We start from the raw sequence: 27,261 nt of genomic DNA on the forward strand, positions 1-27,261 counted from the left end.
TTATGCTACATAACAACAAAAGAAAAGACTCTAGAACATTACAAGTAACACTATGAATCCTAACTTCACTTGTTTTGGTTACCTGAAAATTTATTAATAGGATGTGTTGAATCAAGATTTCAGAAAATTGCTAGGCCATGTCAACACTGATCCCAACGTGACAAGGCATTCAAGTTCTCCACAAATTGATGGTAAAGCCTATGTTATTATTAAAAAGCAATTAGTAAGGCCATAATATTTTACCCCCAATGTACCATTTCAACAGTGGTCCAGTACAATTATAACCAAGGGCAAATAGTGCACAGATGTAGAAAAGAGCATTAGGCTTTGTTGAAAAGCAGGTCTGCCTTATAACTTACTGCTCTCTAGTAGTTATACCAAGGGACATTCAGAGTCAATTTATCTTAATTTATCTATTGGCACAGTTCACGTGTGCATGAAAATCTTGCGAATAGATTTATCTAGAATTCATTTTAAAGGAAAGTGACAACCTTATCTTTTTTTCCCCTAGCTATATGGGTTGGTTTCCATTTGTGACAAGACATACATACTAGAAAAAATGCAATGTTTTATTCACCATTTGAAACAGTAGATATTGTGTTAAAGCATTATACTGAGACTTATATCCCTGAAATAATGCAGGTTTCAGGAATTATTCAGTGAGTTTTTACCAATAAATGTAAGCCATATGAGATCATTCACATTTCTTTTTCCTCATTATCAGAGTTTGGAGACCAAGGATGAGTAGGTAAATTATCTAGATACTTGACTTTCCATTTTGACTGCATAGACAATAACTCAAAATATTAAATAAAGAAATATCTTCACAAGTAGAAAAAAAACCTGTTAGCATGATACACATTTTTAGTCATTTGGAAACACATCATATTTTACTAATTCCTACACAGACTTCAAGAACTATAGGCTTCAGAAACCATCCACTGGATATACAGGGTCTGCAATGCCTAGGATGCTTTTCTCACTAGTGAATTTAACCCTTTGTAGATTATGTAATCCTGCTGAAAATGCCTAATTTTAATCTAAAAGTGGTTTTAAGAGGGAAAAAAATGGAACTGTGTTAGCTTTTCAAATCATATGACGTGAAACCTGGATAACATCACTTCTTTTGGATGATATAGGAGTGGAGAGGAGGAACAGAATTTTTTTTTAAAAAGTAAGGATTGGTTTCCTTTGAGCCAATAACTTTAATCTTCAAAAGGTAGAAATATTCTCCATTTAAACATCCTGAGTATTTTTAAGGAATGTTCCACTCAGAATTTTGTTATTTTTGCATTATTCCTGCTCACCACCAAAACTATTTTCCCCAGAAAAATGAATTAATTCAAGACATATTTGGGATGTCTTACTTCCTGAATGTGACATAATAAGGTTTTGCAGTGTGGAAGTGATATTTGTGATCTGCCTACTCAAATATATTGACAATTCCCCGCGGGCAGGATTTTTGTAACATTTCATTCAGTAAAGGGAGCATGAATCTCAATTGTGGAGTGTTTAACTTGGCAGAGCCACAGAAGGCATTTCCAAGTTACTTTCTGTTGTCTGCAAGAGCAGTAACAGACAGACAAAAAAAGCACCAGGCTAAAAATACAATGCTGAGATATATATTTAATTTAGATGAAATGATTTGTCATAACCTATTAGTTGACAAAACATGAACCAGTTTCAATTTAGCTTTCTGACAGTGTAACACAGAAACCAAATAACTTATACAAACAATTATTTTATTTAATGCATATACAAAATACAGGTCCAATTGTTAAATCATTCATGATCTGATAGTTGCCCTGGACAAGCAGCAACCGCCTCTCAAGGTAGGAAATAGCACAAGTGAGATAAATTATCTACATGATCTGAGCCTGCATTTCCAAATGAAATACAGGACTGCTAGAGCTTCCTAACAGAAGATGATCGGAGGGTGTTGATTGATCATAGGGTTTGCAAATTGTATAAATACTTTATTTATTCAACTTGCCTATCAATGTTTATTCTCTACTAAAGTCCTGGTCTGAGGTCCCAATGTGATTCAGAGATAAACCTGGATCCTCAGAGGACATTTCTATGGAGTAGCTCAGGTACTTCCTACAAAATGGGAAAGGCTTTACATACAGCCCCAGTGACAAACTGTGTGGAATGAATAGGGTATCAATGTTGCTACAGCTTGCTTTGGCACCTTTATGTTTGAATGAATAACTTTGAAAGTTAGTTATCAGAGCTCAGAAACCATGCATCATCTATGAGAATAGAATCTACAGCAGCTCTGACATACAAAATGGCATACAAAAAACTATTGGATTGAGGTGGTCCTATGTGAAAGCGCATCTGTAGGTCATGGAACTGCTGACGAGTGGTCTAAGCTCTCAAACCTTATGGGGACTATCAGATCCTGTAACTTTAGTGACCTTGACAAAACATCCAGGTTTTTCTATGAATAGATGCAGGGGGCAACTCAAGATTCCCAACCAATGGGTATCTCTGGGGAATGCCTACATTTCTGCAGGTAACATTCTTGTAAGTGTATTGGTCTAAATTCATGAAAAAATGCATGCCAGGCCACCTACCCTGCAAAGTGCATATTAGCATAAACATGAGCATGTTCAAGGCCTCAAAATTCTTATCTTATACTAGTAACACTGTATATTGCCATATTCCTTGCACATCAATCCAAGTTTACAGCCTGAGATTAAGAGTTGACTTGTTCTCTTTAAAATCCACATCATTTCTGAGAAACAAGTCAAGTACAACCAAGTGGTAAAAATTCATAGCTATGGATCTTCTTAATATGCTTTTCAAACTGATTAAAGACTTTCCTATTGCCAAGTAAGGGCCAGTAGAGGATGAAAAATGACAGATACTTAAATTTTAAAGCAATAGCAAGCAGTTGGTTGATCCACTTAAGAAAACGTGAGCATTAAAAATACTTTCTGTCAACAGTATCACAGGACCAAGGGTTTCCAGGGAATTTCCGTGAACAACTGCCTCACCGCCTTTCAAAAACATCTCATCTTTGCCTTGTTGTTTTCTGGTTGCTCATGAGCTAGAATCCCAGGGCAACATAGTTTATTGTTTTAATATCTGTCTGACACAAAGCAAAAGGATTCTCTAGTGACTCCTTATCTGTCATATGTATTTCTGTAAAAGAAATATCAAGACAAATAAGATGTTTGAGGGCAGACCATGGGATAGTACTTCTGCTACTAGCTGTCTTTTAAAGGAAAAAAAAAAACCAGAACGTGAAAATATAAATGACACCATCTATATTGAGATTAATAACTTCAGCAGAAAGAAAGCTGGGTATCAATCATTTAACATGATTCCTTATACTCAGACCACGTCTCTGAAACAGCTGTAAGACTTACCTAGCCTTTTAAATTTCCTAAAATTGGGACAACTTGGACATCATTAAGACTTGGTAAAACAGAACATTAGATAAAGGAATAACACACTTGAAAAATGAAAACATACAAATGAGGTCATCTAGATGACAGACATTTAGAAGATAGTGAACTAAATGACTTTCATAGTGATTTAATTTTTTTAAAGAACACTGAAAACAAGAGACAACAGAACATAGAAGGTGAGATGTTAAAAGACAACAAAAAGTGACTTCATAAAAATAATATTTTTGAGATTCATAAACCTATTATGATTCCTAATAAAATGATACTATATAGGTAAGAGACTTCAGTTTAGACACCAAATTTCTTTTTTATCCTTATATACACATGGAAAAGGCACATTTGAATGAAATGACACTAACATGCATTTGTGGCAAGGAACATCTGCACACACAAAACAATAACTACCACTGTAACAACAAATGCCTAATCACTATGCTTTGGCCCTGTGCCAAGCTGAAGGGAGGTGCCCATTCAAGTGTGACATATTTCAATGTTAAGTCTGATCCCTTTCTATTAAGCACCTGGAGAGGAAAGTTAAATAGGGTAAGCAAATTAGCATGATGCTATGAAATGGGAAGAAGGTTGGAGAATTATTACTTACTAGTTAAGTCATAAATCAGGCTTTAAAAAAGAAAACAAAAAACTTTAGCTCCGTTGGGTAGAAAGTCATAGAGTAAATTACATTTTGGAGATGGTATCCTGAATCAAAGGCTCTTTGTGATGAAGATGACTGAAAACAGTGATACTTGTTAAAAAAAACACAAAACAAAGCAAAAAAAAAAAAAAAACCAGAAAAAGACGCTGAGAACAAGGTAACTCATCATGACCACTGAATTTGAAATTGATGTGATTCCAAGAGGAACATGTGAGCAACTCTAAGAATGTACCAGTAAAAAAAAATCCTGCAAAAATAGTTGTAGAATTCAATTCAGTAAAGAATGCAAATAATCCATTAGCAAAGTGCATAAGCATAGCACAAGAAACAAAGCTTATCAATAAATCTCTGCTATATATTTATAATGGTTAAGAACACAGAGGGACGGCTTTAAATTGACATGATAATGAAATAACTATGACCATAGGAAAATTTTTGCATCAAGATTCTTCTGATTTCCTTTATCTTCACCCCTCCTCCCCAAAGTGGTGGTGGTGGTGGTGGTGGGAACCTGGATTATGGGTACATGGTCAAAACCATGCTGAAGAAAATGACAAAGAAAGCTAATCTTAAAGAGAAAATCGTGATTTTCTTTGTTCTAAACACACTAAGGACCTGTGGTTTCATTGGTGTAGTTGCTTCCATCACTGTCATAGATCATATCTACCGTGATAGCCTTCTGTTTGGGTACCCCGCCCCAAGTCTCCCCCCACTCCAATTCCTCCTCCACTCAGTTTTCAAAATGATCTTTCTAAAGTGTGGGTCTGACCATGTCATATACACATACCCCACCCCTGCCCTTAATCAATAAACTCTAATGGCTCTCTATAGTCTCCAGGATCAAATATAAAATCCTCCTTTTTCGCCATCAATGCCTTTCCTGACCTGCCCTCATCCCACCTTTTCCAGTCTTCTTATACCTTATCCCAGCTCCCCATTTATTCTGTGATACGGTGCCATTGTACTCCTTGACGTTTCTAGAATAAGACACTCCCTCCAACTCCAAACATTTCCACTGGCTGTCCCCCATGTCTAGAATATTCTCTATCCTCATCTCTTCCTTGTTTTTGTTCAGTTGCTCAGTCATGTCCAACTCTTTGTGACCCCATGGACTATGCTGTTCATGGCAAGGATACTGGTGGTGGTTTGCCATTTCCTTTTTCACTTGATTAAGGCAAACAGAGGTTATGTAACTTGCCTAGGGTCACACAGCTAGTAAATGTCTGAGGCCAGATTTTAACTCAGCTCCTCCTTACTCCAGGTCTAGAGTTCTATTTACTAAGCCATCTAGCTGCCCTTCATCTCTTCCTTGGCTTCCTGTAAGTACTTGGTAAAATCCCACCTTCTATCAGAGGCTTTTTCTGATTCTCTTTAATTCTAATGCCTTCTCCCTGTTGATTATTTCTAATGTATCATATATACATGTACGAGCACATATACATGTATATATGTGTGTGTGTATCTTCTTTGTATATATCTGTATTCTCTCCCACATTAGACTATGCACTCCCTGAGGACAGAGACTGTCTTTTCCCTTTCTTTGTATCTTCAGTATGTAGAACAGTGCCTGACATATAGTAGGTGCTTAATACATGTTTATTCATTGATTACAACTTCTCAGTTCCTTAAAAGACTGTATTCATGATTTGCTATGGCTAAAAGATGTCATCCCCTAGTGGGATCACCCTTTTATGTTGAGCCGCCATACGCTTAACTAGGCTTATACTAATGGCAGAAAAAAATCACTGGGCTTATTGTTAAAATCTTTCCAGTTTGATAGAATGCAACATATTTGTGGTCTACTGAAATAGTATTGTAGAATATAAGATCATCTCCACATCATGATGGAACTCAAGAATAACACCCCAAATATGAGAATCTAAAAATAGAAGACCTGCTGTTCTATCTAGTCCAATATTTTGATTCTGATAGAAGCACCACAGGGACTATTGTAGAAAGGCATGGCTCATCAACCTAAAAGGCTAAGGATATACAATGAATGTCAACATCCAAGTGACCTTTGTGTGGATTTTTTTCTCCGTGTATTTATCTCAACCCTTTTTTTGAAGGCACTTTCTCCACTAAATTGGTGACTGCATTTACTTGCTAATACATACTCTGAGCAAAGCCTGTTGGATTGATGACAATAAGCAGCAGAGTTATGGGGAAGTAATAGGTGTTTGTCTGCTTTTATGAAAATGAAGGCTTCAGAGAAATGCTAAAAATAATGCCAGATGAACTGATGTACGGTAGAGGAAATGGTGTGAGCAGCCCAATAAAAGAGCTTTAAGAGGAAAGTCAGAATAAAGGAAGCATAAAAGAAATAAAGAAAATAGAAGTGGGGGAGGGAAAGGAAAGCAGGATTTGCTTTTTGTGGCTGGATAGCTCTGCTCAGAGTAAGAATACTATTCTCAAATGGATCTTTTCTTTCATCAGTGTGATTATTCCTTCTAATGATGATGGTAACCAATCCATGCTTGCCCATTTGGTATGACTTTTCCAGATGTCTTCCCTTAAGTACAACATGGAATATCATTCCAAATGCTGGAGGCCCTCCTTGTTTTCTTTTGAGACATCTTGAAGATACTAAGATTAGCATGTGCAATATATAGTAATCCTTCTTTATTACAATTTCAAGTAGTCCATCTTCTTTTTAGCTCAAATGTTTCTTTGACAATATCCCAAGAAGCATCAAACATCTGACCCATGGGCAACACATGGCCTATAACACTCGTGAGTTTGGCCCGAACCAGCTTAAAATGTAATTGGGAATATTTAACAAAATAAGTAAGGATACAATAAAACATAGATAATATGACATTTTAAAACTAAGTCAATATGTGGTCCTCAGGGATACTTATGTGTGGATTAGTGGCCATTATTTCTCTTTGAGTTTGACACCACTACTTTAAACCACTTCTCCTGTATTATTCTTTGTTTCTAAAGTATTACAGCTTGTTCACACCAATCATATGCCTCTTCAGTACCCCTTTGGTGATCCACAACTTTTCATTGCAGGCTTTGGTGTTAACTTTGTTTACAGCCATATGACAACATAAGAATATTAGTATAAAAATGGACCTTTGTTTCAAGGAGGAACTTTGGGACATCAAAGACTTTCTTCAGTAGGGGAATTCTGCAATTTTCCAAAGATAATACAGGCATCCCATCCTTCATATTCAATTCTGGGCGCACAGCTTGCAGTATTTGTCCAGGATCAATGTGTATATAGACATAAACAGATATGTACAAACATGTGTATGTATATACATATAAAACATACACATATAATATAAATACAAAGTATAAAATAACACATATGCTAATAGATGAGCTCTACAGACTAACTATTCAAGTATATTCCACAGTCTGGATGTTAGAAATCTTTTATCCACTTAGTGTTTCCATTTCAGAGTAATTATGAATCTCATTCAAGAGGCTCTGTAGTGATCTTGGATTTGATGCAATCAAGCCAGTGTCATCCACAAACAGTATCTGGAGGGTCTCATCATCCCTTCTCGCCTCAGATTCTGACTTGATCTATTCCATGACAATGGGAAACACTTTTGGAGAGCATAAATCTCCCAGATGTATGCCTCAGTTGATATTAGTAATCAAGAGGATCATCCTAGTTACAGCATTCAAACAGATAATCTCAGTTGGAGAAAGCCTTTAAGGTAGTCATTTACTTTACCAAATCAAATACTTTAAAAAAAACTCAAGAGAATAAGCACAGTGGCATTTCTGTTTTCTACAACTTGACAGAAGTTGCAGATTGTAAAAGATGATAAGTTTTATTATGGAATATCATCTATAAAAGCTTGCCTCTTCCTTTCTAGTACAATATGGAGAATTCACTCCAGGCACAATTAGATTATTCTCAGATAAGAAGCATTTATTACGTGCAAACATTTCCTATGTGTAAGGAACCGTCCTTAGTATTGAGGATACAAAGAAAGACAAAAACATGGTTCTTGGCTTCAGGGAGCTCACATTCTAATGTCATTCTAATGTCTGTAATTGTAATGTCAAGCAACTAGGATCATACAAGATATACACAGAGTGGATGGAAGGTATCTCAGAGGGAAGATACCTGCAGTGGGGGTGAGGGCAGGGAAGGGGGGAGGTTCTTGTAGAAGGAAGGAATTTGAATTTATTCTTAACAGAAGCCAGTAATTAAAGTTAAAGGAGGGCATTCCTAGCATACTGTATAGTCACTGAAAAGAAACCAAATCAAAAGATGGAGTATAGTGCAAGAATACTGGGAAGACAGGAAGTAGCAAGGTTGTGAAGGGCTTTAAATGAAATCTTGGAAGCCAATGGAGTTTCAAGAGGATCAGTTGGACAGCTGAGGGGAGGATGAACAGGAATAGGGGGAGACCAACCAAAAAGCTTTTGCAGTAGTCCAGGTATGAGATGATGAGAACCTGAACCAGGGCTGTGGCTATGTGACAGGAGTTAAGAAAAGTGAATGAAATGTTGTTAATGTAGAAACAACAAGGCATGACAATAAATTGTGTAGATGGGGTAAAGGTGAATAAGGAGGCAAGCATGACAGCAAAGGCATCTGCCTGGGTGACTGAGACATTAATGATGCTCTCAAAAGTAACAAGGAAGTTAGGAAGATGGGAGGGTTTAAGGGGGAGAATGCTAACTTCTGTTTTGGACATAATGAGTTTGAAATGCCTGTAAGACATCCAGTTCATCTCTATGAGGAAACTGTCCACAATAATTCAACATTAGTGCTTTTAAAAAATTGCCCAAACCTTTGCTTTCAGAAGTATAGAAGGCTAGCCCCTGGTGAGGGAATTGCATCTGCCAATGTAGATTTACAACCATTCTACATAGAGTATCATTGTAAAGAGTTGACCTCAGAGTCAAATAGTGAGCATGTATCAGGAGCGGGACTTGAACCCAGGTTTTCCTGCCTCTGAGAACAGCTTCTATCCATTATGCCACATGTTAACAAGTGTCTACAGCTAGGAGAAAATACAGCCAGTGATTTCCTAGAGCAGAGACTAGAAAAATGGTAGCTGAACTGGGGGTAGGGGGAGTGTCAGATGACTTTCTAGAGAATAAATTCAATTCAAAGCTTGAAAGTTACAGGCCTCCAACACACATAGGAAAAGATTCTGCTTCTCTGGGAATTAGAAGCTTAAAAGTGTTGGACTGGGAGTAGAGCAAGGCTAATAATAAAATTCTCAGCCAGAGCCTAAAGGAAGAACCTTAATACTAGAAAGGAAAGTGACAATTGAGGAAATGATTGTTTAGTATGTAAAATTTTTGTCAAGGTAAAAAACATAACTTATTATGACCATAATTTAACTAAGGTGAATATAGTTTAATCCTTTAATTCCCTCACAGTATAATAAAGATGTTTATTTGAACTATTTGCATGACCTAAGGTGGAGAGGGGAAGGGAAACCCATTGAGAAGGAAAATAATTAAGTGAATGTAATAAATTGGGAGGGGGGAGCAGGGCAACTAGGTGGCACAGTGGATAGAGAGCTGGGCCTGGAGTAAGGAAGACTCATCTTGAGTTCAAATCTGGCCTCAGACACTTATTAGCTGTATGAACCTGGGGCAAGTCATTTAACCCTGTTTGCCTCAGTTTCCTCATCTCTAAAATGAGCTGGAGAAAGAAATGCAAACCACTCTAGTATTTCTGCCAAGAAAACCCCAAATGGGGTCACAAAAAGTCAGACATGCCTAAAAAACGACTGAACTAAATCTGATAAACTCAGGGGCACCATCTTTAGAGGATAGAGCTCTCCTTTTTTTTTTTTAATCTTGGATGTGGTGGTAGAAAATTAACAAGAGACAAACCAGTGGAAAGAACTTAGCTGGGGAAGATTTATATTGGGGGACTGTGTCCCCAGATTTCACTCTGTCTTTTAGTAATTTTCATCAGCATATATCAGTATTCACAATATAGGACCATAGATTTAGATCTGAAAGGGAATCATTTTACTGATACTCTCAATTTACAGTTGAAAAAAGTGTGGCACTGATATGTTTAGTGACTTGCCTAGGGTTACCTAGCAAACAAATGTCTGAAAAAGAGTTGTTTTTCTCCCTCCAAGTCCAGGATTCTATCTACTACACTATGCTGTTATTCTCTTACGGTCTATATAGTGCCTTTCAGAAATCTTCCAGTATGTTGTAGGATGAAATGATCAACAAGCTTAGATGAATTCTTAAATCTAGAAAGAGGGTAGAATGTGGGGGAAGAACAATTAAAGTTAAAACAACTACCTGTAAACTCACTCTCTATTACCAGAACCCAGCATAACATTTTCTCTATTGAGATGGATAAAAGTCAGTCATTAATTTAGACTATTATTTATTTACAGAACCTTATGGAAGTTTTATCAATTGCTTTCCACCTCACTCTATCCCCCCAAAAGTTATGGACCTAATTTACATGCACTTCTTCCACTTAAATAATTTTAAATGAATTCCACAAGATTACTCCATAAAATTATAATCAATATATCAATTAAAATATGCTGCTATCTTCTTGCCCTTCAATTTCATAAGCCAGAATGAATGATGATGATTTTGCGTACTGATAGCAATTTGCTTCTACAAGAACTTTCAGATGTTTTTCTGTTCAAAATGAAAATTTTAAGAGAATTAAAATTAATCTTATTTTTACTTTGAGATTTCTCACAAAATAGTGCTAATAAACACTTAAGTTTAGCTTTAGTGGTGTTGTATGAAAACAAATTATATTTATGTGAATATCTGTGACCATGTAGTCTATTCTTTTGTCCTTGATGGATGTATTTAGTAGCAAATGAAGTAGAAAACAAAAAGGATGTTAAATTTGATTTTGGCAGGAATACTTGGACTAAACCAACTTCTAAAGCAGATCTGCACCTGTTTCTGAAAATAGCACTTTTCTGCTGGTGGTGATCAATGACACATAATATTGCTAATTAGCGTTGGAGTTTCCCACCCATGGAATAAATTAATTATCTTCTTATATTTCAATTTAAGGAAATGGCAGAGCAAATTAACTATAGGAATGAAGTAAAATACCCTTTACCACCATTTTCGTCCTTTGAAATTGAGTTAAAATGGACATATGTAAGCACACAGACACTTACATGTGCATGCTGAACTACTCAAATCTGAAAATAAACTGTTAGAAAATACCAAGCTCATTTTACCTCTCTTTATGGGAAGGAGCACATACCTTATGTGTAATACTGAAAAGGTTCTAAATGTCTATGCCAGGGAACAATGGCACACTCTGCTCAAGGAATTTTTCTGTTGATAATCATTAAAAAATTTAAGAAATTATTATTTACATCATAAGACAGATGGCCTTGTCAAGCACACTGGAACTTTGTTTTTAACAAGATCTCCTAGAGCATCAAATTTGATATAACGTGATTCATAGCCATAACTAGAGTGGGGAAACCAGTTCTTCCCAAGGTGCAAAAGTATAAATAGCACTTTCTGGTCTTCAGCAGCATAGAAAAAGCAGATTCTACTACAGTTTATAGTAAGAATAATTTGTTAAAATTGGAAGCTTATCAGATGGCATGTGGGGGTGAGCTACATCCTCCAACTCAACTGAGGGTACCCTGCTTGCTTTGGCTACAAAAATTCCTAATTAAGACTCCCAAATGGATCCATTTTAAGCCTTGAACAAAATGTTTTCCCCCCCGAGGGGTATTAGAAACATTTTAATATAAAGATAACTAGATATAGATATCTAGATACATAGATACATAGAATACTGTTTCACCTACAGAATTGTCCCATATCAGAAACCTTAAATAGCATGTTAAAGAAACACTTCAATGCACAGGTGTACCCCCATTTAAAAATAGGCGTGTGGATGCACACGCATACATACATACACACATGCATTGTGTCTCTCTCTTTCTCTCTCTCTCTCTCTCTCTCTCTCTCACATACACACACACACACACACACACACACATACACACACACACACACACACACACACACACACACCCTTCCACAAAAACCCTGTTAGGCAAAGTTAAAAAAAATAAGTCCTTTTGGTGAGAATTATTCATACTACAATTATACTTAATTTCAGGATTTATTTAAGTAATGTTACCTCTTATTAAAATTTAAATATATATAGTCATGGATATTTGGACAGCTATTTAGTAGAGGGGCCAACGATCAGAGAATCCAAAGTATCAGAAGTTAAGTAAAGATCAGAAAAGATCTATGAAATCATAATGGGAATCTAATTAAGAAACTTCAATTTACATTTTTTTTCCTGAAGTTCATCAGTTATGAAAAAAAGTTATATACCTACATGTCTAAGTTATGAACATGTGATACTTCTTGTTTGCTGAAAAATAACAGCAACAGAGGCGAAGTAGCACACAGTTCCTCTAAAGGGACCAGTAGGGCACTTACTTAAATTTACAAAGGCATTTCCTATGGATTCTGTTAGTTATGTATGCCACCATCACCTGAGGTCCTATTCTAATAAGAAAGCAAAGGAAAATGTTCTCTAATTATGCTTTTGTTTATTTTGTTTTCACTTGACAATAGTGAAAAACACGTACAACAAAAGTGCTGTGTTCAAAGTGGCACAAGGCAGATATTTCTGTGGAATAATTTTGACTAGTTATCCTAATTCTCATTGTCTTGGCTATAGACAGAAGAAGGAGTCTGAAATGAGAGGGCTAACTGCAAACAACCTGGAAGAAGGATAACTTAAAGTTGGTCAGAGTAAGTTAATATCCCCAAGGAAATAAGTACAGCTGGACATCAATGGAACAGCAGATAGCCTCTCTAGCCACCTCATTCTGTAATGTTGGCAGGCAGTGAGAGGTGTGTGAGTTGGTCTCATGCTGCCTGTCTGACTTTAAACACCTGGTATAAATAAACAAGTGATGGATCTGAAGTTGTAGGATTTGGAGGTGATGTGGATAGACCTCAGAGAAAATACAATCCAATGTTATCACTTTATAGATGAAGAAATGGAAGACTGGAGCAGGGAACTTATTTGCCCTAAGCCATAATGCTAACAGTCTTAACTAGAACCCAGGTCTCTTGATTCCTACGCTCTTTCAATTGTGCCAAGTTTCTTCACTGTATAGGTTAACAAAAAGAACCTCACACTTTTGGACATCTTAATTTCCTTTTTGATTGGTTGAGTTAAATGGCAGTTAATTTGAATCAATAGTAAGAAAAGTATTCTGGCACAATCTTATCAAGTACAACCAAGACATTAACTAGCTCACACTTTTTTTACCCTTTGTTCTTCGAGCTAGTGCTAGTGACACATGGAATAAAATTAGTGAAATGAATACCTCTCCAACTCACCTGGTACAAATTGTAATTGAACCTAAGCAGCTGGCGTGATCCTGTCCACACACACCCTGCCTTGCCCTAGGAGATTATATTCATTTATTCATTCATTCAGCCACCCTGGTTTAGTCTATTCCTTCCGTGACTAATAACATGAGGTACTCTGGAGGTATGAAAAGAACACATATAGTTTATACCCTTAAGACATTAATAATCTGTTAGTAAACACAAAGAACACCTGGAGAATATTTGGATGTCAACAGATTAAGGCATGCAAGGCAAAGATAATACACAACTGCTTGAGCCAAGCTCATAAGATTGAGTTAGAAGGACACTCAGAAGTCCCCTGATCCAAGGCCCTCATTTCACAGATGACCAAAAGTAACTTGTCCAAGTTCACACAGGAAGTAAATGGCAGAACCTAAATTTAACCTCAGCTCTTTGTTCTTCTGTCCAGGAATAATGCTGCCCCTCAGGAATCTACAGGACTATTCCAACTGGTACAGAGCTTGTCAGAGAAGGCTTTTGAAGCAGCTGAGCTTCTAACTAGCTCTTGTGGGAAGTAATGTAACACGGACTGAAACTGAGGAGTAAATAGTGCACACAGCATGAGCAGGAAACACCAAGCTGACTAGTTTGGCTAGAATGGAGGAACCCTATAGTTGGAAATGGGCAGGGAGAATTAGATGTGATAACATCAATAGCCACTGTGTGGAGTGATGTTTGACTGGAGGCAACTGGGTAGAAGGTTAACTGGGGGCAAGGAGAAAGTGAAAACCAATTCATTAATTCAGCCATGAGGTTATAATGGATTAGGGTGGATTATTATCTGGTGACCCAGTGGACAGTATACTGGGCCTGGAGTTAGGAAAACTCATCTTCGTGAGTTCAAATCCGGCCTCAGACTGTTAGTAGCTGTGAGATCTAGGTAAGTCACCTGATCCTGTTTGCCTCAGTTTCCTCATCTGTAATGAGAGCTGAAGAAGGAAATGGAAAACCATCCCAGTGTCTCTGCCAAGAAAATCCCAAATGGGGCCACAAAGAGTCAGACACGACCGAAATGACTCAACAATGAATGTTATGTAGAAGCATGGAAAGAAAAGGTCAGGGAGAGGAAACATAATCAAGAACAAATATGGAAGGCCTGAAAACTAAAAGTGGGAGCCAAAGAGTAAGATGAACTTGAATTCTACATCTTCAAGTCTCAGCATCCTTTGGGAGGACAGTACAGTATCCTTGACGATGAGAGGAGATAGGAAGTGGTACTTATTTGAGGAAACTATCATGAGTTGATGTCCTTTAGGAAAATGGATACAGGGGTCTGGAGTGAGAATAACTGGTCTAAAGATGAAGTTTGGGGAGTCATTCCATGGAAGCAGCTGAGACCACAAGAGTGGATGAGCCAGCTTCTTTAAGAAATATGCATATAAATTTATTGGATTCAACCAGGAGAAATCCTTTGGCTCCTTCATTGTTTCTACTGTAATACTGGAGACATTAGATTGAAAAGTTTTGAGGAGGGAGTGGGTAGTAACAAAGAAAGATGGTAGACGGTGTAGAGTACCTCCAGTCCCAGAAGTTTATTCATGAAAGTTAGGTGGGATGCAGGCTATAGTTGGAAGTGGTGGCAGTGTTTAGTGAACTATGTTTAACACTACAAAGTAAGAACTTAGTGTAGGGTGAAAGGTTTAAGATGCCAAAGAGGTAAGGGATAAAAATGGGAAGAGTGCCTCTCATGAGGTGAGAAAAGATGAGGTTCAGGCCATAGGCAGGACAGTTGGCATATTCACAAGGAATGCATGGAAATGAGTAGGGAAGCTTATATCTGGTGGTGTAAGGTTATCATCTGTAACTGAAAGGAAATGAAAGAGAGTATTTGAGGTAGAAGACCTGAAGATGTGAAATAGATAATGTGGTGAACCTGTGAGGCTCAGTATTCCAGCAACAGTGAAAGCACCTAAAAATAGTGGTTGTTCAGAGCTGTTGAGTTTTAGGAATATTTATTTACATAATGGGGGCAGACAGATATGGAGAAAAGAGAGTGAAGAATCCAGGGCTGGGGGAGGGATGGGGAGACAGGATTGCTTCTCTAGAAGACCTGGGTTTGAGCTCTGCTTGTCATCTTACAAGTTGCATCTTTGGAGGGAGCGCCCATCCATCTAGGTATAAATGTCGAGGATTACTATCCTTATTAGAAGTTTTGTCAGTTGCGAGTGACAGATTCCTTCAATAGCAGCTCTAAAAACAACAGTAACAAAACAAACAAACAAAAAAACTGAGCCGATCTTAACTAGGAGAATACTTAACTCTTAAAATATAGCATAATCTTTTCCCTTCTATTTAGACTATGTTAATAAGAAGACACTATTAGTTACCAGGAAGGCCTCTACCCAACCTAATGCATCAGTTATGTTATGGAGTCAGTTCAAAAATTAGAAAAAAAAACTTGAGTGACAGCAGCTTTAAGTAAAATACCTTCCAGTAGCTGTACTAGAAACCTCGGCTACTTGTGTTGCTATTGCTAGTGACTTATAATAGAAAGAAATTCAGGTTTTAAGTCACCGGCTCTGACTTTGAATCCTGTCTCTCCCTTGTAAAAGTCAGAATCTCTCCCTGCCACCTTGGTTTCATACTTGAACAAATTAAGAGGTTGGATTAGATGTTCTCTAAGGTCCCTTCTACTCTACAGCCATAGTAACTACGACTGCCCATCATGTTCATTAGGGAAGACTGACACTGCCAACTTACCTATTTTAATGTCATTTTCAGTCGAATCAAATTCAGGGATTATCATCAAAGTCATCATTGCTTACTGTCCTGAAGAATATCTGCTGATTTGATTACACATCTAATCAGTGGGAATCAGCAGTAAGGGAAACACACTAAAGGATGCTTATTACATTTAAAACAAACTCCATTGTTTGTACTTATTAACATTTGACTTGATCCTTCTCATTAAGTGTTATGCCATGGGTGAGTTTACGTTTTGCTTTCTCCTCAAGTCTTTAAAAAAATAAGAAAAATGTTTTAATTTTCAATTAAATGTTGTCTTTAAGAACTTCTTTGGCTGAATCAGTTGACAGAGCAAAAAAATTTTTTCCTACTTTGGAAGCTATATCTCTTTGACAGTCCAAAAACATTTTAGAAGCGCATAAAAGAACAGGGGCATGTTGAGATCCAATTTTTTTTTCACTAAAAATGGAAAATTCTGCCACAATGACTCACTAGTTTTAGCATTACTCCTCTGATCAATATGCTCATTACCTGAATAGCTAACGACTGGAGGTGGCTGATGACTCTCAGATGTAACCACAGATCCACACTAAGTAGAATGGTGTAAACATACCGTAATAAGGACTACATACTTAAGCTGATGTCTTCCCTAGGCACTTCGCACTAGCTCCACAATTTATTATTGAGTATCCAGTTGAACAGAATCCTTCAATCAACTATTTTTGGCACTTTTAGGGACAGTCTACTTAAAAGTGTTCACTTGTTCTAAAAATGTTTTTGTTGCCATGTAGTTGGGGCCAAAAAGTTTCTGGTCAACATATGATGTAAGATTCAGGGTTTTTTGTTTTGTTTTTTTGCCAATCAGATGCTAGAGATGTGCTATACCAAGTTTTTCCCATCTCCCTTCTCACTCCCACACCATCCCTGCCTTCAATAAAACATGTTCTTAGACTAGAAGATACTTTTTTAACTATTGCCTTCTCCTATTCCCAACTTTCTCAGAAACTGAAGTGAGTATCAGTTTGGACAAGATTTATAGTTTGGATATATGTCCTGGGGGATCATGGAAGGACAATGGGAAAGAAACTGACTGTACCACATTTCCCTAGAGATGTTTTTCATGTCTAGAAGAACGTCTTAAATTTAAATGGGGAGGACTGGAATCTGCTTGGAGGGTACATCTTGAGTGAGTCTGTACAAGGATGAGAGACTTTTCCCCAGCTCGTTGATAGCTGAGAAGTGAGTTTTCCTCAAGCAGCTGAAGAACTGGCTTCTCCTGTCAAGGCAACTCAAGAAAATTAAAAGGGGAGGGAAAACAGAACATAAGCTCTTGAATCCATCCTTCCAGCAAGCTGTATCTCCAAAGAAAGTGACTACTAATGACTGAATACATGGTATTTTGCCTAGTTTGGAAAGGGTCACTTTGTGTCACTGTGCCAAGAACTTTATTGATTGGTGGTCACAAACACTGAAGAATACCCTGTTCTTTATGTATACAGCTAACACTGAAAAAAATCGCTTTTCTGTGTTATCTCCTGATGTTGGAAATTCTCCATTGTCTCCAAATAATTTCAGTTGCTTCTGGGTTTTTAACAATCTCAACTGAAGATGTTTTTATCCTTGTGACCGCTTACAACTTCCTGGCCCATCGAGGAAGAAGTCTCCATTTGGTTCTTCAGGCTGGGCAATTCATTGATGATCTGGAAGTGCAGAGTGGTACAAATTGGCAATTCCTGGCCCCAACTCTTTAGCAGCACAAATCTCAGGCTGCTGCCTCTCTGGAGCAGGTGAAAAGATCTTCAAAGGGGAGGAACCCATCTAGGGTCTGTTCTGAGCCATGTCACCAAAGAAGTCCTTTTTTATGACTGTCTCCATCTCCATTCTTTTGGTCAGTACTTTGCAGTGAATATATACATTGTTATGAAATGGATGATAAAGTCTCAGACTAAAGGAAGTCCAGACAGCTAAGGATGAGAGTCTCCTTGAGAAGGGACTTATTATGAGTAATAAGGATAAGGTGAGAGGACTCCACGGCCCAAATGAGCAAAAACAGCTTTTTGCTTCAGCCCACTTTAAGAATTCCAGGGTCATTTGCAGTCATGGAGCTAGGTTGGGGACATACTTTCAGTATAACCAGAATCGATTCTCCCCACCTCTCCACCCACAGAGGCCGCTCCCCACCAGTCACTGTTAAGGAAGGCACATATGCTTTGGCATCACTCTTGTGATCTAACTGCCCTACTTATTCCGACCCACCGTTACCCGGTCTCCTCCCATGCTGAAGAGCCATGAATATATGGAACCATCTCCAAAGGCTACCTGAACCTGAATCTTAACAGTTTGGGCCTGTTACTCTTTTTTCCAGATTGAATGGAGGCTGAAGCAATTCCTCTTTCTTACAGCAGTCACTCAGAACATTTGTTAAAACAGCCTTGCAAATGTCCCACTTGCCAAGGATAAGCAACATTTTTTATAAATGGCAAGTAGGCTGCTGATTTTGTATACTTCACTTCCTTAATACCCCCTGAAAGGAGGACAGTTTAGCATGCTATATTTATGTAAGTGTCAATTTTACTTTATTTTATTTTTTATTTGTAAGGCTGTGATAGAAGGTAGGCAAAGGGCTGTGGTTCCTCCACCATTGGGACTTATCTGCAGATAACAGAATGAAATGTCTAGACTATGAGGAATCAGACGGGGATGATAATGAGGAGAGTGAATAAGATGCTACAGAAACAGAAAAAAGCATGCTAATGATTATCACCTTAACCTCAACGAGGAGCTAGAGTGGGGTAGGGAAGGGAGAGGAGGGGAAACTTACATGGCAGGGAAGGTGATTTGACTCATATTTATGTCACAAAACAAAAATAGAGCCGCAACACTGGCTTACTTGTGGAAGTGTATACTAGTGAACTGGGGGCACTGTACACAGAAGATCCCTCCTGGTTTGCCTGGCACAACAGCACCGTGCCTACAAGAGAGAGAGAGAGATGGTATCTGGTTTTGGAACACGCACACTAAACCTGAGGCATTATGTCAAATTAAAAAAAAATACAGCCATACACCAGCGTTTGTGGGGCAGTGAAGACCAATGAGATTGTCTGCCCGTGGGTCTTATATTCCAGAGACCTCCATGAGTAATTCTCAAGAAAAAGAGGAAAGTGTTTCTGCCCAACCCAGCCCACCAAGCAGGAATCATCATCATTTGGCAAATTTTGGAGATCTGCTTTCCAGCAACCCTGTTAGCCTAGCCTTTCAAATAAGTACAAAGAGAATTTTTTTTTCCTGCCTGCAGAGCTCTATTGGACTCAGCCTACTTCTTCCCCCCACCCAACCCCAGGAGGTGCAGAGGTAATTACAAAGATGAACCAATTTGACATTTATTACTTTTACCTGGACAACTTACACAGCTAGTTACACTGGGCAAGTAGCTTTCTACAAGACTTTTTCTATTAGGATTTCCAATCCTTGATAACCTAGGCCCCCTCTCTCTCTCTCTCTCTCTCTGAACCTCCTGCTTCAGCTGAAGAGTCTGGCAACTAACCTTGTGGATAAAAGGTGCAAGTCAGCATTCTTCCTCTTCATTCATATAGTTATTTTCCCTGCTCTAATTCAAAAGATAGCAGATAGTAGGCATATTACTGCCCCCCCAAATGACTGACGTCTCAGACATTCCTGGTCTTATGACATGTTTGAAATAGCTTGATCAAATACTGATCAGAAATTCTTCAGGAATTATTTTACTTCCTTTCAACACTGCAAATAAAGAAGTGGAGATATTCACAAGATTTTGAAAAGCATTTCATGTGTTTTTAACCTATTATGCACAATAAAATGGTATTCCTAATATTCATGTTACCTTCCCTGGGTAGATAAGTTTAACACTTCCAGTTTATTCTTCCGTTACCACCAAAAGAGAAAGGAAGTTAACTCTACCTCAAAAAGTCCATTTATTACAAATGTTCAGCTGTAATAATGAGTTCTTCTGTTCCTTGGAGCCTCACTCTACAACTGAAATCTAGAACCACAAAATGACCACAAAACCTTTAAGTCCAAAGAACAAAGTTCAATTAAAAAATTCTTCCCCCAGAAACTTTTTTTTAACAGCATCAGGTGAATTTGGTTATGAAGAAAGGTTTTCTGAAGGTATTTGGGATCAAGAAAAAACAGGCTTGGAGGGCATGAAAGCTTTATTACCTGTTAATAGTTTGTTTTTGTGGGTTAACAAGGGAAATGAGAAACATAATGGTGAAGTCTGGGAGAGATAAACAGGGTAGAATAATTTTGAATTGTAGATTTGAAGTGGTTAAGATGACTGGCTAATATGAATCATTCTCATTTGATGTGCTCCAAACTTTCCTAATTTCACAATTTCTCAACTTTCACTCTTTATGGACCCACCATAAAACAAGAAATGCCAAAAATTCCCAACCCACAGATCAATACCATTAAAAATCAAATATAGCTTTTCCACATCTAGACTTGCAGATAATGAGAAAAAGAGATCTATTTGCAGAATGTTGGCCTACCAACCAAACATATTCCATTCCTTTCCCTGATTACTTGAGAGTTCCAGACCTTGGCAACTCAAGAAGAAGAGTTCTTGAAATGGAGTAATTACATTTGTTTTTTTTTTTTTGACAAATTATTTTCAGGTCCTGGGCCTCAGGTTGTCCCAATCCTAATCCCAATTCATTAGTTAAAACCTTTCCCTTCTCTGTTCATTCCATTAATGCTATATCACAGAACATAACTATAAAATGGAGTTTTCTCTTTTTATTCTGCATAACCACTTTGAAAAATGATGGTGATTTCAAATCAACCAGAAGAAATACACTTTTTTTGGAAAGGCTATCTACTCTACTTCAGATGTACTCCTTCCACCAAGCAAAACCAGGCTATCTTATATACAATCCTATCTACTTTAAATATTACTGTCAATACTTATAACTAGAATTTTCAGAAGTCAGTAGGATTCATTTTAATGAGAGGTAAAGTTTCTTGGGATACCTATGTTTCAAATTTAAAGTAATCTATTTGTAGTGAAAATATCCAGGAGATTTAATTATTCGACAATAAGGCCCTGAGGGGACATGCCAATATCCTGGATACAATTTACAGAATCCCAACAGAGTGAAATATAGGATTTTTGTTAGAATGCTAAATCCTGGCAGAATATAATGAATTCTTGTTCTTTTTCTTCTGTTGTGTTTTATAAGAAACCCTATTTGAATAAAGTTCTTTAGATACCTTCCCATCAGAAACACACACACACACACACACACACAATAGCCTTATACCATAAGGCTGACCTTTGTAAAATAAAAATCAACATCTGCCACAAGGCTCAGTTTTTAGATTACCTAAACATGCTCTTCAATCCAGTTTATAATGTACTTATGTATTCAGTTAGGACCTCTGTGACCTTTTATTACAAAAAACCTAGAAACTTAACAAAATCAAACAGCAAAAATATTATTTAATATTAATGTAATTTGGAGTATTTATTTTCAAAAAGAAGTCAATTGGGCAAATATGTATATGTAGGATTTTCAGTTAGCTCTTCTCTTTTAAAAAATACATGGGGAGATTTTCCACACTTTTCAAGACCACACTTGGCTCTCTTCTGAGCTTATATTTGCAGATTAGAACTTAAATAACAAAACCAGAGCTACAGATTTGCAAGCTGGCTAGCTTTTTAAAAATCTACCTTTTGCATCTTTTCAACATCATTCATTCTGATTTCAAATGAAAACCTGGATTATTGATAACTGTAAATGACAAAAAACAAATGTAGCAAATCACAACTGGGGTAGATATTGGGAGATTATTCCCCAAAACTCACACTCAGAAAATTATAATAACCACTAACATTCTAAATGATGGAAAAATACACAAAGGAGACAGCAGAATATGAGACTATTTGGATTAGCAGGTTAGCCATGGTTACCTGAAATTATCCCAGGAAGAAAGGGAAAAGGAAAGGCTTGGTTGCTAAGTTTAAATGGAGTGGCATAATCACCAGATGACAGTGACAAAAGAATGAAAGCGAGCCTTGGCACCCTATTCTGAGAGTGCACCAAGAAATCCTAACCCTAGAGCTCAGTTTCCCAGGTTATGCAGGCACTCAAGTATTTAACAAACTCAGCTTGAAGGGCTCAAAAGGAAACTTGCCATTGGTCCATACTAATCATATTTATTTAGTTTTTGAATCTTATGTTGACTAACATATTAGCCAAGTGACTTAATTAAGGGATCCATTGTCATTTTCTGTGAATTTGGTGAGGAAAGATTGAGCCAACCCAAATAAACTCATTAAGAGTCAGGGTGAAATTCTGCCAGGCGAGGAAAATTTTGATTTACCTGACAACTTAGAAAGAAAGATACCAGTGCTACTCCATGAGCATCATCCTATGACTGGGTACTTAGGATTTACACTCCACAACATCAAGTTACCACATGTGGCTAACAGGAGATGTATTAAATTCCCTGCTTTTCCCTAGAACATGAAAACATTGTGGTCAAAACAAACTATACTAGAAATAGTGACTATATATAGTATGGAGTAGTGGAAAGATTTTGTATTTGGCCTCAGAGTCCAAATTGGTTTGAATTCTTCCTCTTCTACTTACTGCCTATGTAACCTTGAACAATTTTTCAGGTACTCAACTTCTTTACCTCATAACATGAGAAGGTTGGACTAAATGATTTCTAAAGTCTCTTCCATTTCTAGTTCCTATGATAAAGAGATGTGGAATTATGGGTGCATAGTGTTGTACACAAATTCAGAAAAGGTTATGATGTTAATGAGTTTCAGCTAAATGCCTTTTTTTGGTTATAAAGAAGAATTCTGTGGTAGTCATACACACAAGCATGTGTATATGGCACAAATAACTGTTGTAAAAAAAAACACCACCACCACCACAAAGGCATCTACAAAACTTTCTTTTCAATACCTATGCCAGAAAAAGAATGTTTCTAGTATATAAGTTGTTTTGGAGGTTGGACTCCTGAAGGGGCTGCTTGAAATACATGATAATCAATGACTCACTCCTCTTGCGCTTCCCTCCCCCTGCCAAAGATAAAATAAGCCTCAATCAAAATGTTCTTCTGGAAAAGATCCCTACAAGTAAATGTTTACTACCTCTGTCTTGATCAATGAGTTTTTAACAACTGTCCCAGTATGAAAGCTGGTTCTTCTGTTGGCCAACTCTCGGTATCTAAGTTGGTTCTTAAGATCTAAGTAGTTTCTGGTGTTGCCACCCAGTATATTTCTGTGACTGTCTATTTCTGGCGAATAGTGTGAAGGTTTGAACCACTCATAATGAGGAGGGTGGAGTCTGTCTTTAGAGACTGAATTTAGGTGTATTTAGAATGAAGGAATCTTAGTTCTTCCTGTTTAGCTGCCCAGGCTACATACTGACCATAAAAGTCTCAGATTAGACAAGTTTAATGATGACTCTGATATCTTTTCATCTTATTTGAAAGTTTGAACTTTCTTGCCTAGAAAAAACTCAGTGATTTGTTGGGTTTTGTCTGAAGATTTGGAATCTTTCTGGTCCTGTGTGCTAGCTCTGTCTGTCTTGGCTGAGGCCAGCTGTGGCTGCCTGTCATTTCCACCATACCTTTCTGGTTCTCTTTAACAGCTATGGCTGCCTGTCTTCTCTACCTTCATGGTTTGTCACATGAATATGATTAATAACATAAGTGAGGGGAGATCTAAGGCCCCCCTGCCTTCCCAAAAGAAATGTTGGCTTATTGTTCACATACCCAAGATAATGCTAAGATACAGTGGTTTTGAAAAGTAGAATTTTTATACTTTGTATGACTCCAGGGAGGATCCTTTGATCACATGTTAAAAAGGGGAAAAAATCAAGACAAGAAATAAGCAGCCTGCAAAAATTCAGTGCCAAATCACTTCTCCAACACTCTTAATTTTAAAAAGCAGTAGTAATAATACTTTCCTTTCTAACAACAATGCTTTGAATTTAGGTATCACTTACCTTCCAAATTTCAGATCTATTACCTGAGTTTTGTCTCATGTCTATACATGTTAGGAGGGATCAGGTTTTACTAGACCAGTTTTATAAATGCTGAAAGCAAGGTACATGGAAACTCAGCCTACCATAGGTCTTGTTACTTAACTTATGGCAAAGCATGGCTTAGAAACTAGTTTTCCAGACTCTTAGACCAAGGTTCTAGTGATTACTATCTCCTTCAATTACTTGGGGAATACTTTTTCAAGAAAAGGTTGTATAACTGTTGAAAAAGAAAAATGTCTGAACCCAAAAAGTATCAAAACTATTTTTCTCCATCTCATGATGTGAGTTGAAGTAATGGAGCCAGCCATTCAGAAATATTTTTAACTTCTCCTTCTTCCATGATAGATGAATGAGAGATCTTTTATTGACCATCTCAAGAGTCAGAGTCAGCCAAGTGGTTCAGTGGATAGAGTGCTGGACCTGGAGTCAAGAAGACCTGCGTTCACAGTATTTTATTTTTTGCATGGTTGGTGGAGTTGTGAACTGATCCAACCGTTCTGGACAACAATTTGGACCTGTGCTCAAAGGGCAACCAAACTATGCATACCTTTGATCCAGCAAAACCACTACTAGGTCTATATGCCAAAAAGATCATCAAGAAAAGGACCCAAATGTACAAAAATATTTATATCAACTCTTTTTGTGGTGGCAAAGAATTGGAAATTGAGGGGATACCCATCAGTTGGGGAATGGCTGAACAAATTGTGGTATATGAATGTAGTGGAATAATAGTTCTGTTCTATAAGAAATGACGGACAGGTATATTTCAAAAAACCTGGAAAGGCTTATATGAACTGATGCTGAATGAAATGAGCAGAACCAGAACACAGGAAAAGCAACACTGTGAGATGATTAACTATGATAGATGTAGCTCTTCTCAGAAATACTATGATCCAAGACAATCCCAAAAGACTCAGGATGGAAAATGCTATCCCCATCCAGAAAAAGAACTATGGAGTCTGAATGCAGATTGAAGGATACTGTTTTCACTCTTTGTTTTTTCTCTGTTGTGGTTTTTCCCTTTTGTTTTGATTCTTCTTTCACAACATGACTAATGTATATGTTTAACATGACTGTACAGGTATAACCTATTTCAGATTGCTTGTTGTCTTGAGGAAGGGGGAGGGAAGAAAGGAAGAAAGAAAAATTTGAAACACAAAATTTTACAAAAATTAATGCTGAAAACTATTTTTATGTGTAATTGGAGAAAAATAGGTACTATTAAGGAAAAAAAAAAGAAGACCCAGGTTCAAGTTGATTCTCAGTCTCTAGCTGTGTGAATCTCACTTAATCTCTGTCAGCCTCAGTTCCTTCATCTGTAAAATGGGGGTAATAATGGTACCTACCTCCCAGGGCTGTGGTGAATATGAAATAACATTTGGTGAGTGCTTTGTAAACATTAAAGTGCTAATGAATGCTATCAATATTTTCGTTTCAGTCTTGTCTGACTTTTTGTGACCTTCTTTGGGGTTTTCTCGGCAAAGATATTAGAGTGGTTTTCCATTTCCTTCTTTAACCCATTTTACAGATGAGGAAACCAAGGCAAATAGGGTTAAATGATTTGCGTGGAGTCACACAGCTAATGAGTGTCTGAGGCCAGATTTGAACTCAGGAAGAGTCGTCTTCTTGACTCCAGGTCCAGGACTCTAGCCACAGAACCACGAAACTACTTTTAATATTATTATTTATTTAAATGGTTGGGTCAAAATCTGCTATTCAGGCCCTTTATAATGGCAGCAGATGAATGGATACATAGCTCAAACTCTATCCATGCTACCATTTCCCTTTCTGAAAGATTGAGGTTTTTTTTTTTTTCCAATAGCAGAAGTATACAAAAAAAAAGAACAAACTATTGCTACTGACAGATATTCCCAACAAAGAAAGGAATGTGGGTTAGAAGAAACAGGAACAATTATCTTACCTCCTTAGCTTACCTTTTGTTCTGGCTTTTATTCATTTGTGAGTTAAGTTGCAGAAGAACTTGAGTATCTAAGAGAATCTAGCCTAAAATTGCATAGTTATCCACAAGAGAAGGCTTTGCTATTCGCTCAGATGTTGGGGTCAGGAAAGACCTAACCTCATCCTGGGAGTCACCTGACTTTTCTTAGCTGACCTTCTGGCTATGAAAACGACCTGTAAATGTGTCTGTAGGAGAGATTCTAAGTAGAATCTAGCAGAATGAAACTGAGATGATTCAGGTAGTACTAAAGAAATGAGTCCAGAACCCAGTAACAGGGAGCATCTCAGCAGAGTCTACAGATCTGACGGCTATGAGAGCGATGATTAGCTGAAACTACAAGACCAGTTGAGCAACATGTTCAACAGAGATATCACATGCTTGTGCTGGGACTCCCAATCCTAGGACCATAGTCCAAAGACCCTATCTCTGGCAGTAACTCATGAGTGGGCCCCAATGAGGCAAACTATCTCTCTCTGTTACAAGAACAAGCTGACCTCTGTAGAATTCCCCCTGTATGAATAGGACTATCTTGTACCAGCAGGATATCATGTATTGATTCCCACAGTTACACAGTTACCATGTATAATCCAGAGCTCAAGATAAAGAACTTCAATTCCTGAGGCTATTTTGTTACAGATGTAGATGTACCTTAGAAGCCCCACTTCCCAGGCCATGCCAGTAGTGAATGATGCCTGCACCCGAGGTACAGAAACTGTATGTTCACCTAATTAGTATACTTGGTACACTACTCACTGAACTTTTTTGACATGAGCTTTAGCATCACTCCTGTTAGGTTGCCAGTTTCCAAAAAAGAGCTCTGCCCACTATATAGCATTACAATAAACCTTTTGCCACTTGACTGGAAGACTGCTTGAGTCCATGAATTCTTTTCAGACAACTCTACCTTGAACCTTAGTATTTTGGGGTCCGTATACCTGTAAACCACATCATTATTACTTGACGTGGCTGGGCCAAATACTCCCAATTATGAATATTAATGCTTTTCAGATATCATATTTCATTGTTTTTATTGTTTTCTATTTAGAAATAGAAACATTGTAGTGGATTTTTAAGGAGCTTCCACACAAATGGAACGGGCCTTTACTTCCCTGACATCAATCATAACCTAAAAGAAAATAC

The 27,261-nt window shown here is 37.5% G+C and overlaps 1 protein-coding gene across 9 annotated transcripts in view; it reads right to left on the reverse strand.

Moving 5' to 3' along the window:
- The window catches only part of RBFOX1 (RNA binding fox-1 homolog 1), a 388,542-nt gene that overhangs the window by 65,355 nt on the left and 295,926 nt on the right, over positions 1-27,261 (reverse strand). For 6 of the 9 annotated variants that reach the window (XM_036738289.1, XM_036738291.1, XM_036738288.1 and 3 more), the window contains one exon: positions 19,010-19,090. The exons of the other annotated variants lie outside the window; for them this stretch is intronic. In XM_036738289.1, coding sequence (XP_036594184.1) covers positions 19,010-19,090 — 81 coding nt within the window. The remainder of the gene's footprint in view (positions 1-19,009; positions 19,091-27,261) is intronic. 9 annotated transcript variants of the gene reach the window in all.

This window comes from Trichosurus vulpecula, chromosome 9, assembly GCF_011100635.1.
Source record: "Trichosurus vulpecula isolate mTriVul1 chromosome 9, mTriVul1.pri, whole genome shotgun sequence".
Lineage (NCBI taxonomy): Eukaryota > Metazoa > Chordata > Mammalia > Diprotodontia > Phalangeridae > Trichosurus > Trichosurus vulpecula.